General features: G+C 46.9%; 1 protein-coding gene across 2 annotated transcripts in view; it reads left to right on the forward strand.

The window, feature by feature from the left end:
- The first annotated feature begins 3,527 nt into the window (after positions 1 to 3,527).
- The window catches only part of MTOR (mechanistic target of rapamycin kinase), an 82,794-nt gene continuing 73,266 nt past the window's right edge, over positions 3,528 to 13,055 (forward strand). The window contains exons 1-10 of one of the 2 annotated variants that reach the window (XM_032231593.1): positions 3,528 to 3,736; positions 4,952 to 5,144; positions 6,290 to 6,398; positions 7,035 to 7,267; positions 7,524 to 7,724; positions 8,577 to 8,711; positions 9,441 to 9,716; positions 10,690 to 10,798; positions 11,636 to 11,822; positions 12,222 to 12,350. In XM_032231593.1, coding sequence (XP_032087484.1) covers positions 5,025 to 5,144; positions 6,290 to 6,398; positions 7,035 to 7,267; positions 7,524 to 7,724; positions 8,577 to 8,711; positions 9,441 to 9,716; positions 10,690 to 10,798; positions 11,636 to 11,822; positions 12,222 to 12,350 — 1,499 coding nt within the window. In that variant the 5' untranslated portion in view covers positions 3,528 to 3,736; positions 4,952 to 5,024. The remainder of the gene's footprint in view (positions 3,737 to 4,951; positions 5,145 to 6,289; positions 6,399 to 7,034; positions 7,268 to 7,523; positions 7,725 to 8,576; positions 8,712 to 9,440; positions 9,717 to 10,689; positions 10,799 to 11,635; positions 11,823 to 12,221; positions 12,351 to 13,055) is intronic. The other variant, XM_032231592.1, reaches the window with a different exon arrangement.

Raw genomic sequence — 13,055 nt, forward strand, 5'->3', positions numbered from 1 at the left:
ATTGGCATATCTTAAAGATCATTCAAATGAGAGGTATAAACGAGACTGGAAAAAATGGATTGAAAAAATGGATGGGAGGCACTGTTCTGCGGTGGTTCTCCTCCTACCTCTCGGACAGGTCGCAGTCGGTGTTAGTCGGGGGGCAGAGATCGTCCCTGAGGCCCCTAACATGTGGAGTACCTCAGGGTTCGGTCTTATCCCCCCTACTATTTAACATATACATGAAACCGCTGGGCGAGATCATTCGGAGGCACGGGATAAAATACCATCAATATGCGGACGATACGCAATTGTATCTGTCCGCCCCGTGCCAACTCAATGAAGCGGTGGACGTGATGAACCAGGGTCTGGAGGCCGTTAAGAACTGGATGAGTGCTAACAAACTGGTGCTCAACCCGGATAAGACCGAGTGGCTGTTGTGTTTCCCCCCCAATAATTTGGCTAATACACCAACGCTTAGGCTGGGGGGTCAAATTTTATACCCCTCAGATAGGGTCCGCAACTTAGGAGTCCTCCTGGATCCACAGCTGACTTTTGACCACCAGCTGTCAGCTGTGACCAGGGGGGCATTTGCCCAGGTTCGCCTGGTCCGCCAGTTGCGGCCCTACCTAGATCGGGGGGCTCTCACAACAGTCACTCGAGCCCTTGTGATCTCTAGACTGGAATACTGCAATGGGCTCTACATGGGGTTGCCCCTGAAGTGCATCCGGCGACTACAGCTAGTCCAAAATGCAGCCGCGCGAGTGATAGTGGGCGCACCTCGGTTCGCCCACGTTACACCTGTCCTCCGCGAGCTGCACTGGCTACCTGTTGGTCTCCGGGTGCGCTTCAGGATACTGATGACCATCTTTAAAGCACTCCATGGTAGTGGATCTGGGTACTTGAGAGACCGCCTTCTGCCGATTACCTCCCTAAATCGACCAATCAGATCGCACAGACTGGGCCTCCTCCGAATTCCATCTGCCAGTCAATGTCGACTGACGACCACACGGAGGAGGGCCTTTTCTGTTGCTGCCCCGACCCTATGGAACGAGCTCCCCATGGAGATCCGCACCCTCACCACGATCCAGATCTTCCGCGCAGCCCTCAAGATCTGGCTCTCCCAACAGGCCTGGGGATAGGCTTCCAATTACCCGCCCGAGTGTTTGATTGCTGAATGAAAGTTGTGTTTTATTATCTTTCTTTTGTTCACAAAGTGTTTTGTTTTGACCTTGCACTTCCCCTCCCCTGTGGTTGTAAGCCGCCCTGAGTCCCCTCAGGGAAAAGGGCGGCATATAAATCCCAATAAAACCAAACCAAACTGGAAAAAATGGATTGACTATATACAAAACAAATACGGGACTAAGAAATTCCAGATAGTCTATGCTTAAGATCAGGAATAATCTAAACTGTTCAAAGTTAGTGCAACAGGAAGAAGCTGAGTTCAATGTAGAGATGTTATTAACTTCTTCTTTTTTATTTCTTTTGCCTTAATATATTTTAGACTGTGTTTGTTAAAAATTTATACTGTGTACGGGCTCTGGGAAGTCGGGGGAGGGGGGATATATAGTATGTGTTAGAATTCAATGTAATGCGATTTCACATGTATACTGTTTCTCTTTAATTTCACTGTAAAAATAGGACAAGCTGAATATATTGACATATAGTAGAAATACACCAAAGGGAGGAGTAGCGGGATAGAAGAAAGAGGGGGAGAGAGGGCGGGAGAGGGGATTGGAGGGAGGGTGAGAAGGAAGGGAAGGAGTGGACTGGGAGAGAGGAGCGGTAGAGGGGGAGGGGAAGTAGGGTAGAGGGGAATGATGGAGGGAAGATGGAAAGTTGGAGGGGGGCGAAAGAAAGGGTGTATGGAGGGTTGAAGAGGTATATTGGGTTTCTATTTTGGGGGGTATTGTTGACAAGAAGAATTGCTGTGTTTATTGTTTAATGTTGTATGGCCCCGGTTATGCGCAGTATATATGTGACTGTATCAAAAATGAAAAATGGAAAATAAAAACATATTTTACACACAGAATCAAGCTGGAAGGGACCTTGTAGGTCTTCTAGTCCAGCCTCTGGTTCAGCAGTTCAGCTGTTCAAATCCCACCAGGCTCAAGGTTGACTCAGCCTTCCATCCTTCCAAGGTGGGTAAAATGAGGACCCGGATTGTTGTTGGGGGCAATATGCTGACTCTGTAAACTGCTTAGAGAGGGCTGAAAGCCCTATGAAGCGGTATATAAGTCTAACTATTGCTATTGCTATTGCTCTGTTCAAGTAGACCCATACTGTTAGATTTTGGGTTGAATGAAAGGAAGGAGTGATGTTGAACTAAAGCTCTTTATTGCAAGTCAGTAATAACACTAGCAAACAATCTGGCTGACAGCTCTCCTTTTATAGGCAGGCTGTCAGCCATGCAACCAATCAATTTAAGCCAATTATCCCACTTAAACAGCGGACCTGACTGAAGACTTCACTTCTTGGCTTCAGCAGCTAATTACAATAGGTGACACATATCATTTCAGACAAGTGATTGTCCAGTCTTTTCTTAAAAGCTGCCACTGTTAGAGCATCCACAACTTCTGAATAGAAGCTGTTGCACTGATTGTTTTCACTGTCAATCAATCCATCAATCAGACTAGAGCTGGGAGGGGCCTTGGAGATCTTCTAGTCCAGTGTTTCTCAACCTTGGCAACTTGAAGATGTCTGGACTTCAAGTCCCAGAATTCCCCAGCCAGCGAATGCTGGCTGGGGAATTCTGGGAGTTGAAGTCCAGACATCTTCAAGTTGCCAAGGTTGAGAAACACTGTTCTAGTCCATCTCAAGGAGGAGATCCTATACCATTCCAGACAAACGGCTGTCCAGTCTCTTCTTAACAGCCTCCACAACTGTGCCCACAACTTCTGGTGGCAAACCATTCCACTTGTTAATTGTCCTCACTGTTAGGAAGTTTCTTCTTAATTCCAGGTTGCTTTTCTCGATTAGTTCCCATCCAACCAAAATCTGACAAGAGGGGAGGATAGAATAGAATTCTTTATTAGCCAAGTGTGATTGGACACACAAGGAATTTGTCTTTGGTGCCTATGCTCTCAGTGTACATAAAAGGACAAGATACTATTTACTAGTGATGCACGCTCCTTACATTTAGCTGAACAAATGAATGTGTATGGGGACAAATCATTTGCGTGCGCGTCAATCTGGTAATTACGGTGAAAAGAGGCGGTGCTCTGTGAAAAGTAAAAGGAAGCCGCTCTGTGCAACCATCGAGAAGTTGGCGAGGCTTCTCACGCACGCGTAATCCTAGCTCCGAGTGCCATTTGGGCGGAAGCATTGGCGGCGGGACCTCACTCGGCGTCCAACGCTATTTTTTATCCCGCTCTTGTTGGTCCGCCCGCGTATCAATCCTTTGTCCTCTTTCCTGATTGGGACAATCTGTACGCCCAACTCCCCCCCCCCCCCCGCCGCGGGAAGAGATTGGTCTAGGAGAAGACGGGGAGAGCGGGACTAACTTCCTGTCATTTCTCTCCCCGCCTCTCTCTCTCTCTCTCTCTCTCTCCCCCCCCTCGCCTCTCTCCCGCCTTTCTATTGGCTGCGCCCTTGTCCGTCTTCGGGTGCCGGGAAGGGGATTGGTCGGATCGGCCGGCGATCCAAAAAGGGCGGAATAAAAAGAAGAAAAAAGTGGAGGCAAGAAAAGGGATGGCGGAGTCGAGCAGGCCGCGGAGGAGGAAGAGGATGGAGGAGTGAGGCGGAGGAGCATAAGGCCGTGAGTGTCGAGAATCCCCCTCAGCGCCTGCCCGTTCTTCCGTCGTTTTGCTGCCCTCCGCCGCCGCTCTGCAGCTTCTGAGGCGGGTTTTGGCGCCTTGAGGCAGCGGCCATGACCTCTTCGCTTCTCTCCTCAGACAGTTGCCCCGCCCACTCCCTAGGCCCCACCCACTGGTCCTTGAAAACCCCTTGTCTCTCTTGATAGGCCCCTCCCACTTAATTGCCCCCCCTCTCACCTGTCAGTCATGGGGCTCCTACCAGCTGTGTGTCTCCCCCCCCCAAATTTCCCAGCTCTGGGGGTCAGTATATGTGTATGGTGGGGGTTCATTCCTAGCCAGCTTCACCTGCTCAAGTTTCTAGTCCTTCCTGAGGTAGGTTTGCCAGGGCCACAGCAGCTCCGCTTTTAGGGTGCAGGTGGGGTGCCAGAAGTTGAAGGCCTGTCGGCAGCTGCTCAATATGGGGACATGCCGAGAATGGCCCCATCTGGCCATTCTACTACTGTCTCCATTCTTTATTTATTCCGTGTATTATTTATTCCTACTGTCTCCATTTATTCTTCATTTATTCTGTTTATTTATTATTTATTCCTACTGTCTCCCATTTATTCGTACCCGTTTACTGTGTTCATATTTATGTTTATACGTAATACCTGTTAGCTTTTACATGTTTGACAAAATAATTGAAATGAAATAAAGTTTGCAAATTCCCATGGTTGAATAAACCTTGCCTGTGGACCTTGCTCAAGGCTGATAACAGATACTTTTCTCCAATACAGGTAGTCCTCGACTTACATCCAGTTCATTTAGTTACAAGTCAAAGTTACGACAGCATGAAAATGTGACTTAACTGTTTTCTACAGTTAACAACTTCTGCAGCATCCCTGTGATCGAAATTCGGATTCTTGGCAGCCGAGTCATATTTATGACCGTTGCTGTGTCCCAAGGTCACGTGACAACCCCCCCCCCCCTTTGCGACTCTGACAAGCAAAATCAATGGGGAAGCCAGATTCACTTAACAACCGTATTTCTGACTTTCCCACTGCAGCGATTCACTTAACAACTGTGGTAAGAAAGGGTGTAAAGTGAGGCAAAACTCACTTAAGAAATGTTTCAATTAACCACAGAAAAGTTGGACTCAACTGATCGTAAGTCGAGGGCTCCCTGTACTGCAGAGGAGATGGGTAGATTTGAATGTTTCTCTTCTCTCTCCTTCCTAGGTTGCTTCCGGATAAAATTTGGCTGCGCCTGCTTCTCCCCCCAACGGAAAACCCAGGAAGACTCCATGCTACCATGTCTGGGACGGTCATTATCCTCCAGCAATTTGCTGGTGGCCTCAAGAGCCGTAATGAAGAGACCCGGGCGAAGGCGGCAAAGGATTTGCAGCATTATGTCACCATGGAACTCCGGGAGGTGAGTTAGGAAGACCTGTCATAGCACTGATTATGTTACCTAGTTTGGATAATGAAACGTCTGCAAGAAAATTACCAGGCTCAGAGAGCACCAAGGACTCCTCATGTCAACCCTGATCTACAGATATCAATCCTTCCTTCCTTCCTTCCTTCCTTCCTTCCTTCCTTCCTTCCTTCCTTCCTTCCTTCTTACCTACCTACTTACCTACCTACCTACCTAACTACCTAACTAACTACCTACCTATCTTTGGTACTAGCATTGATGTTTAGTCAATGCTAGTTTAGGTCAAATATCCTTCCTTCCTTCCAGCACTGATGATGTTACCTAATTTGGGTCATGAAACATCTGCAAGAAAACAAGCAAGCTCAGAGAACACTAAGGACTCAGCTCTTCCTGTCAACCCTGAGCTATAAACCTACCTCCCTCCCTCCCTCCCTCCCTCCCTCCCTTCCTTCCTTCCTTCCTTCCTTCCTTCCTGTCTTTGGTCCTAGCACTGATGATGTTACTAGTTTGGGTCATGAAACATCTTCAAGAAAACAAGCAACCTCAGAGAGCACCAAGGACCCATATATCAACCCTTCTCTCCTTCCTTCCTTCCTTCCTTCCTTCCTTCCTTCCTTCCTTCCTTCCTTCCTTCCAGCACTGATGATGTTACCTAGTTAGGGTCATGAAACGTCTGCAAGAAAACAAGCAAGCTCAGAGAGCACCAAGACTCCTCATGTCAACACTGAGCTATAACCCTTCCTTCCTTCCTTCCTTCCTTCCTTCCTTCCTTCCTTCCTTCCTTCCTTCCTTGATATTAGCACTGATGATGTTACTTTGTTTGGGTAATGAAAACATCTACAAGAAAAGCACCAGGCTCAGAGTGCACCAAGGACCCCTCATGTCAACGCTGAGCTACAAATATTCTTTATTAGACCCTTCATGGTGTGACTATGGGATGGGGACTTGATCTGCGCCTGGACCTTGAAGTTCAGTTTCTGCTCGGAACTTTGCTTTCTTCAATGGAAGCAAACAAGAACCTTTCCCCCCTCCCCCTCTTTGAGTTAAGATTAGACATATTTTTTACGTGTTCTGTTTAATCTTTTCCGTTAAGGTTGGATAAAAGGTTTAATTCACACCCACCTTTTTCCCCTCCTGCACAGATGAGTCAAGAAGAATCCACACGTTTTTACGATCAACTGAATCATCACATCTTCGAGTTGGTTTCCAGTTCAGATGCAAATGAAAGGAAAGGAGGCATTTTGGCTATAGGTGAGTAGCCAGATAGATTGCCTAAATAATATTGGCGTAGAAATCGATGCCACTTGTTTGTGATGTGTCTCCAAAATGTTGCCATGCACAGGTGGATTCACTGTTCCAGGTGCCAGTAAAGAAGCACCTCATTTTCTAAGTTACACAATTCATTTCACTTCTTTCCAATTTCCTAGAACTGATGAGAAAATAAAAGTAGCAGGATTACAGATAGTCCTCAACTTACAACAGTTCATGACTTTTCAAAGTTACAACTGCATTGAAAAAAGTGACAGGACCATTATTCGCACTTATGACCCCCGTGGTCACTTGATTTACTTTCGAATGCTTGGCAATCGGTTCATATTTATGACAGTTGTAGTGTCCTGGGGTCATGTGACCATCTTTTGCGACCTTCTGGCAAACAATGGGGAAACCAGATTCACTTAACAACCGTGTTACTAATTGAACAACTGCCGTAGTTCACTTAACAAAGGCGGCAAGAAAACTCGTAAAATGGGACAAAGCTCAGTTAACAAATTTCTCGCTTAGCAACATTAATTCTGGGCTCCATTGTGATTGTAAGTGAATTACCCCTATTAGTCCTTTAGCAGCTCTGACACTTTTAAGTATTTGCTGGTGTTTTCTCTTCCTCAGCAAGTCTGATTGGTGTTGAGGGAGGCAATGCCACACGCATTGGCAGGTTCGCCAACTACCTAAGGAACCTCCTTCCATCCAATGACCCCGTTGTCATGGAGATGGCCTCCAAAGCCATTGGGCGTCTCGCTATGGCCGGCGATACCTTCACTGCAGAATATGTGGAATTTGAAGTGAAGCGGGCTCTGGAGTGGCTGGGCGCAGACAGGAACGAAGGACGGAGACATGCAGCGGTAAGAACAGCTACGCTTCAAGCTGCCTATGAGATTCTGGCATTCGGTGCTTATTTCTGAGAAATACACTGACTTTATTCCTATTAATTCCTCCCACATCCATTGTGAAGTCACAAATGGATGTTTTTTTAAACAGATGGGCCAAAAAGCCCTTTTGATTCAACGTTAATGCTTTTAAATGTAACTAAGGTGTAATACTGACGTATAAAGCTGCTGTGATTGGCAATCTCTCTCTCTCTCTTTTTTTTTTACCCAGGTCTTGGTTTTGCGAGAGTTGGCCATCAGTGTCCCCACGTTCTTCTTCCAGCAAGTTCAGCCATTTTTCGACAACATCTTTGTCGCTGTGTGGGATCCGAAGCAGGCCATCCGGGAAGGAGCCGTTTCGGCTTTACGCGCTTGCCTTATCTTGACCACTCAACGCGAGTTCAAAGAGATGCAGAAGCCGCAGTGGTACCGAGTAAGGAAGGGGTTTTCTTTCCGAAGCTGTAAACCCATTAGGTCAGGTTGCAGTTGTGGGAAGGATTAGAATCTGATTTTGAGGCTGGATATGTGGGATGATCATAGATCCTGGAGTCCTAGTGATCTTGGAGTCCTAGTGGACAACCGTTTAAATATGAGCCAGCCGTGTGCAGCAGCTGCCAAATAAGCCAACCCAGTTCTAGGCTGCATAAACAAGAGGGATAGAATCAAGATCACGTGAAGTGTTAATACCACTTTATAATGCCTTGGTAAGGCCACACTTGGAATACGGCATTCAATTTTGGTCGCTACGATGTACAAAAGATGTGGAGACTAGAAAGAGTGCAGAGAAAAGCAACAAAGATGATTAGGGGACTGGAGACTAAAACATACGAAAAACGGTTGCTGGAACTGGGCATGTCTAGTTGAATGAAAAGAAGGACTAGGGGAGACATGATAGCAGTCTTCCAATATCTCAGGGGTTGCCACAAAGAAGAGGGAGTCAAACTTCTCCAGGGCACCTGAAGGTAGGACAAGAAGCAATGGGTGGAAACTAATCAAGGAGAGAAGCAACTTAGAACTGAGGAGAAATTTCCTGACAGTGAGAACAATTAACCAGTGGAACAGTTTGCCCCCAGAAGTTGTGAATGCCCCAACACTGGAAGTCTTTAAGAAGATGTTGGAGAGCCATTTGTCTGAAACGGTATAGGGTTTCCTGCCTAGGCAGGGGGTTGGGCTAGAAGACCTCTAAGGTCCCTTCCAACTCTGCTATTGTATTATTGATCCCATCAAGCACAACTGTTTTGAGAAGCCAATATTCAATTCTAAGCAATAGTCCATGTGGTTTCAGCAAACTTATGAGGAAGCTGAGAAGGGCTTTGACGAGTCTGTGGCGAAAGAAAAGGGGGTGAACCGAGACGACCGAATTCATGGTGCCTTACTGATCCTCAATGAACTGGTGCGGATTAGCAGCATGGAAGGAGAGGTGAGTCCTTCATTTGAAGAGGGGGGGGGGCATGTCGTTGTAGGACATTCCTGTCTTTCAGCATGGATTAAAAACCTTGAAATAAATACTGACTTGGACAGCCATGTGAATGTGACCAGCTAGACTTAGTTGCTCAGAGTAGAACCCCACGAGCAACAGAAAGATACGTGATTTGATATGTGCTTCTATGCCAAGGGTCGGCAACCTTAAACACTCAAATGAGCCACCAAGGTCCTAACCGGAAGCCCCCCATTCAATTCTGGAGCTGACTGGAAGTCCGGTTCCCCCCTCCCCTCCAACCATAGAGTCTCCTCCTAGCACGGCGTCCTTTTTCCTCTGCTGACCAGAAGTCCAGTTGCCCCACCACAGAGTCTCCCCTAGCGCAGCATCCCTTTTTCCTCTACCTGTCCTAACCGAAAGTCCTATCAATTGTGGAGCCGACCAATAACAGGGAGCCGCAGCAGAGGGATGAAAGAGCCACATGCTGCTCCAGAAAGCCGCCGGTTGCTGACCCCTGTTCTATGCCATCATTGTTTCTATATGGTAAAATAAATTGTTGCCCGACAGAATTGGAACAATTGAACAGCTGCTGCCATTAAAGGCTACAAGTGGATGTAATAAGCAGTTGCTTTGATTCCACAAGGCTGCGCTTCTCTATTTCCAATCCTGAGGCAGCAGCCTGCCCTGCCCCTCCCCGCCCCCATCTTAACCCTCTGTTTCTCCATTCAGCGCCTCAGGGAAGAGATGGAAGAAATCACCCAGCAGCAGCTGGTCCATGACAAATACTGCAAGGATCTTTTGGGCTTCGGCACTAAGCCCCGCCACGTCACCCCTTTCTCCAGCTTCCAGTCGGTGCAGCCCCAACAGTGCAACGCCTTGATCGGACTTCTGGGCTACAGCCCCCACCCAGGAATCTTGGGATTTGGGACGTTACCCGTCCCAGCCAAGTCAACCTTGGTGGAGAGCCGATGCTGCCGAGAGTTAATGGAGGAGAAGTTTGACCAGGTGTGAATTTTTCCCCTTCCCAATTGCAAGTGCCTTTTCAAGAGCATCCAGAAAGTCCTGATAAAAGGCAGTCAGTGATTTGAATTATTTTTTTGAGGCAGAGCAAAGGTGCAAATCCAGATTTTGTTTGTGTGTGTGTGTGTGCGTGTCTGTGTGTGTGTGTGTGTGAGAGAGAGAGAGAGAGACATTCCACTTAGCACAAACTCCTTTGAAAACTGATTTTCAACTATCTCTTGCTGGGATATAAAAAAGCAAACAAAAGTGCATTTTTGCATTTGGATGAGATGTTATTGATGGCAGACCCTGCCTTATAAAAAGAATTGTGCAAGAACCGTGTTTATCTGATAGTGAAGATTTAACATCCTTTTGGGAACCTTTTGAGTATCTTCTGTAAAAAGGAAACACTTCATTAGTAGCTGATAACCTGGCGCTGCCCGGGTATTTATTTATCCCAATCCTTCTTCCATGGACGTTGTCGCAATTTCTAATGTTGGATTTTCCCCCTTACCAGAGGGAGCCCCCTTGAGTACTGTGAAGCTGTTACCATGGCAGCTCCACAGCGCTACACAGTAGAAGCCATTTTACGGCAGTACAGTAGAATTCATTTTAAGGCACAACTGGCTGTATCTTAACAGACCATGCACCCTGAGAGGTGTTGGGTTGTCTTACTCCCACAATATTTGTTTCCAGAGAGTAAGTCATCTGTGTACCAAGTTGGGTTGAAATTGCTCAAGGCGTTCCAGAATTATGCTGGAAAACAAACAAACAAACACACACACACACGCCAGCCAGCCAGCCAGCCAGCCATTGTATATGTATAGATTTTAAAAGAGAAAATGCTTGAGAAAGCTTCTCCTTTTGTCTTGTTCCCTTTCAAGCTTTCCTATCTGTCCACAGCTGTTATTTGAAGGGGCTTCCTTCTTGTTTTGGGGGTGCTGCCTCAGCTATTAATGGAACCTCTTTCACTTTGAAGGTCTGCTATTGGGTGCTGAAGTGCCGAAGCAGTAAGAATACTTTGATTCAAATGACTGTCCTCAGCTTATTGCCACGGCTGGCCGCTTTCCGCCCTTCAGCTTTTACAGGTAAAGAACAGGGATTGAGGTTGGTACTTGGGAATGAGACACCAGAAAGATTTCATTCATTTTTGTTTATTGTTTTTCCCCCCCGTGGAGGATATATAGAAGTATAGAGAAGAAAATGTACCTCTACTGTAGATTGGGGTTTTTTTCCCCTCTGGGTAGAGCAGAGGTCTCCAACCTTGGCACCTTTAAGGTTTGTGGACTTCAACTCCCAGAATTCCTCAGCCAGCGAAGCTCTGGAACTCTGGGAGTTGAAGTCCACAAGTCTTAAAATTGCCAAAGTTGGAGACCCCTGATGTAGAGCATAGGGGGAAATGAGGTACGTTCAACTGGATGGCACGTCACTAAGCAGTTGCAAGAATTTGAGGGTCCACTCTGCCAGCACCCAAGAGCTGTGATGGCCCAGTGGTTAGAATGCAGTATTGCAGGCTAATTCTGCCCACAGCCAGGAGTTCAGTCCTTGCTGGCTCAAGGTTAACTCAGCCTTCCATCCTTCCCAGGTCGGTAAAATGAGGACCCTGATTGTTGGAGGGGGGGCAATATGTTAACTCTTTAAACCACTTACAGAGGGCTGTAAAGCATCGTAAAACGGTGTATAAGTCTAAGAGCTATTTCTATTTCTAATTAGTTTGATCCAGGAAGCCATTAAACACCTCCTTCTCCAGATTCTTACAGTCTTAAAGGAATGACCTCTTGGACACTTATGAACCTGTGTCCCATTCATCACTAATTACCTAGTTGGCACTCTGATTTTTGGAGTATGTTTGAATCCTCTGGTTTAACAATTAATGAAAGTGTGTGGTTTTTATTCTTCCTCCTCTGTTGCTGTTGGCTGACCAGCTGACCACTACCTCCCTGATACCATGAGCCATGTCTTGAGCTGCGTGAAGAAGGAAAAGGAGCGGACGGCTGCTTTCCAAGCCCTGGGCTTGCTCTCGGTGGCTGTGCGCTCAGAGTTCCAAGTTTACCTGCCCAAGGTTCTTGAAATTATCAAGGGAGCCCTTCCATTGAAGGACTTTACCCACAAGTAAGTGAGGGTTTCCAGACTCTGCCAGATTTTCAGGATTGTGCATTCCACTTTAGGAATGACATCCCTCTGACGGTTGAAACGATTCCAGACTCTTGAGCGTTGATGGTTAATTAACATGAACGGATATTCACTCTCATTTTGGATGAAGTCGAAAGTCATCAAAAAGAGATTCCATAAGAGCTTTAAGGCTCTTCCCAGCCCAGAGCCCATTGTCCCAAACAAGCTGCCTCCTACATATCAGGTCTTGGGGTGTTGAAGCTCATGAGGTCACAGTCACAGCTATTTTTCCATCCCTCTCACCTGTAAACTTCCTGTCAGGTGGGGCGAGAATTGCTCTATAGCTAAGTGTATGAAAGGTTTGGCTTGCTTAAACGAATGTCATCCATGCCTCCTTAGGAGACAGAAATCCGTGCAGGTGGACGCCACTGTTTTTACCTGCATCAGCATGCTGGCACGAGCAATGGGTCCCTCTATTCAGCAAGACATCAAGGAACTTCTGGAGCCCATGTTGGCTGTGGGGCTGAGGTAGGTCTTGTGTTCACTCCAGCAGCGTCCTTGTCTTTGGCTTTGGGCCTGCATTGATCTCTCTGAATCACCAGACGTTGTTACACTTTCACGATAGCTGAAAGCAGCCTCATGTTCAGTTGTGTAACAAACAGTGTCACTTGTGAGCAGCTGCTAGGTTTTCCTTTTCTTGGGGGTTTGCTTTAGAACCTAGAAAACACGTGAGATTCGAAGCACTTTCTGTTCTGACCGAGGCTTCCCAAGAGCATGAAACAAACTCCTTGTCCTGACAAAAAACCCTTTTATTAATTGACTGTGAATTTTGCTCCTTCGCATCCAGCAAAATCTTTCAAGGGAGGACTTACGGTCACAGATCTTATCTGGCTTGGAGAGCTGCCAGGCCGAGATCTGTAGAACTTGACCACGAGCCTCAGAGAGTCACGAACCAATTAAGGGAACCAATGGTCTCCTGCAAACTCCACTCTCCTTTCGCTCCTCTTTTATTTCCTCTGGGAGGGGCCATTCATTATCCACCTGTGGCCTTCCTCCCAAGTCAACCATTGTTCTTTAGCTGTTCCCTTCATCTGGCAGCTCTGCGCATGCACACACTGGGAACAGGCTCCAGCTGTTCATCTGACTCACTGATGCCTTATTCTGAAGGCAGCTGATAACTGGCATATGGCCCTGGCCCCCTCTCTGCCTCCGACACAGAGCCATCATCAGAGT

Source organism: Thamnophis elegans, chromosome 15 (assembly GCF_009769535.1).
Source record: "Thamnophis elegans isolate rThaEle1 chromosome 15, rThaEle1.pri, whole genome shotgun sequence".
In the NCBI taxonomy this organism is placed as follows: Eukaryota; Metazoa; Chordata; class Lepidosauria; order Squamata; family Colubridae; genus Thamnophis; species Thamnophis elegans.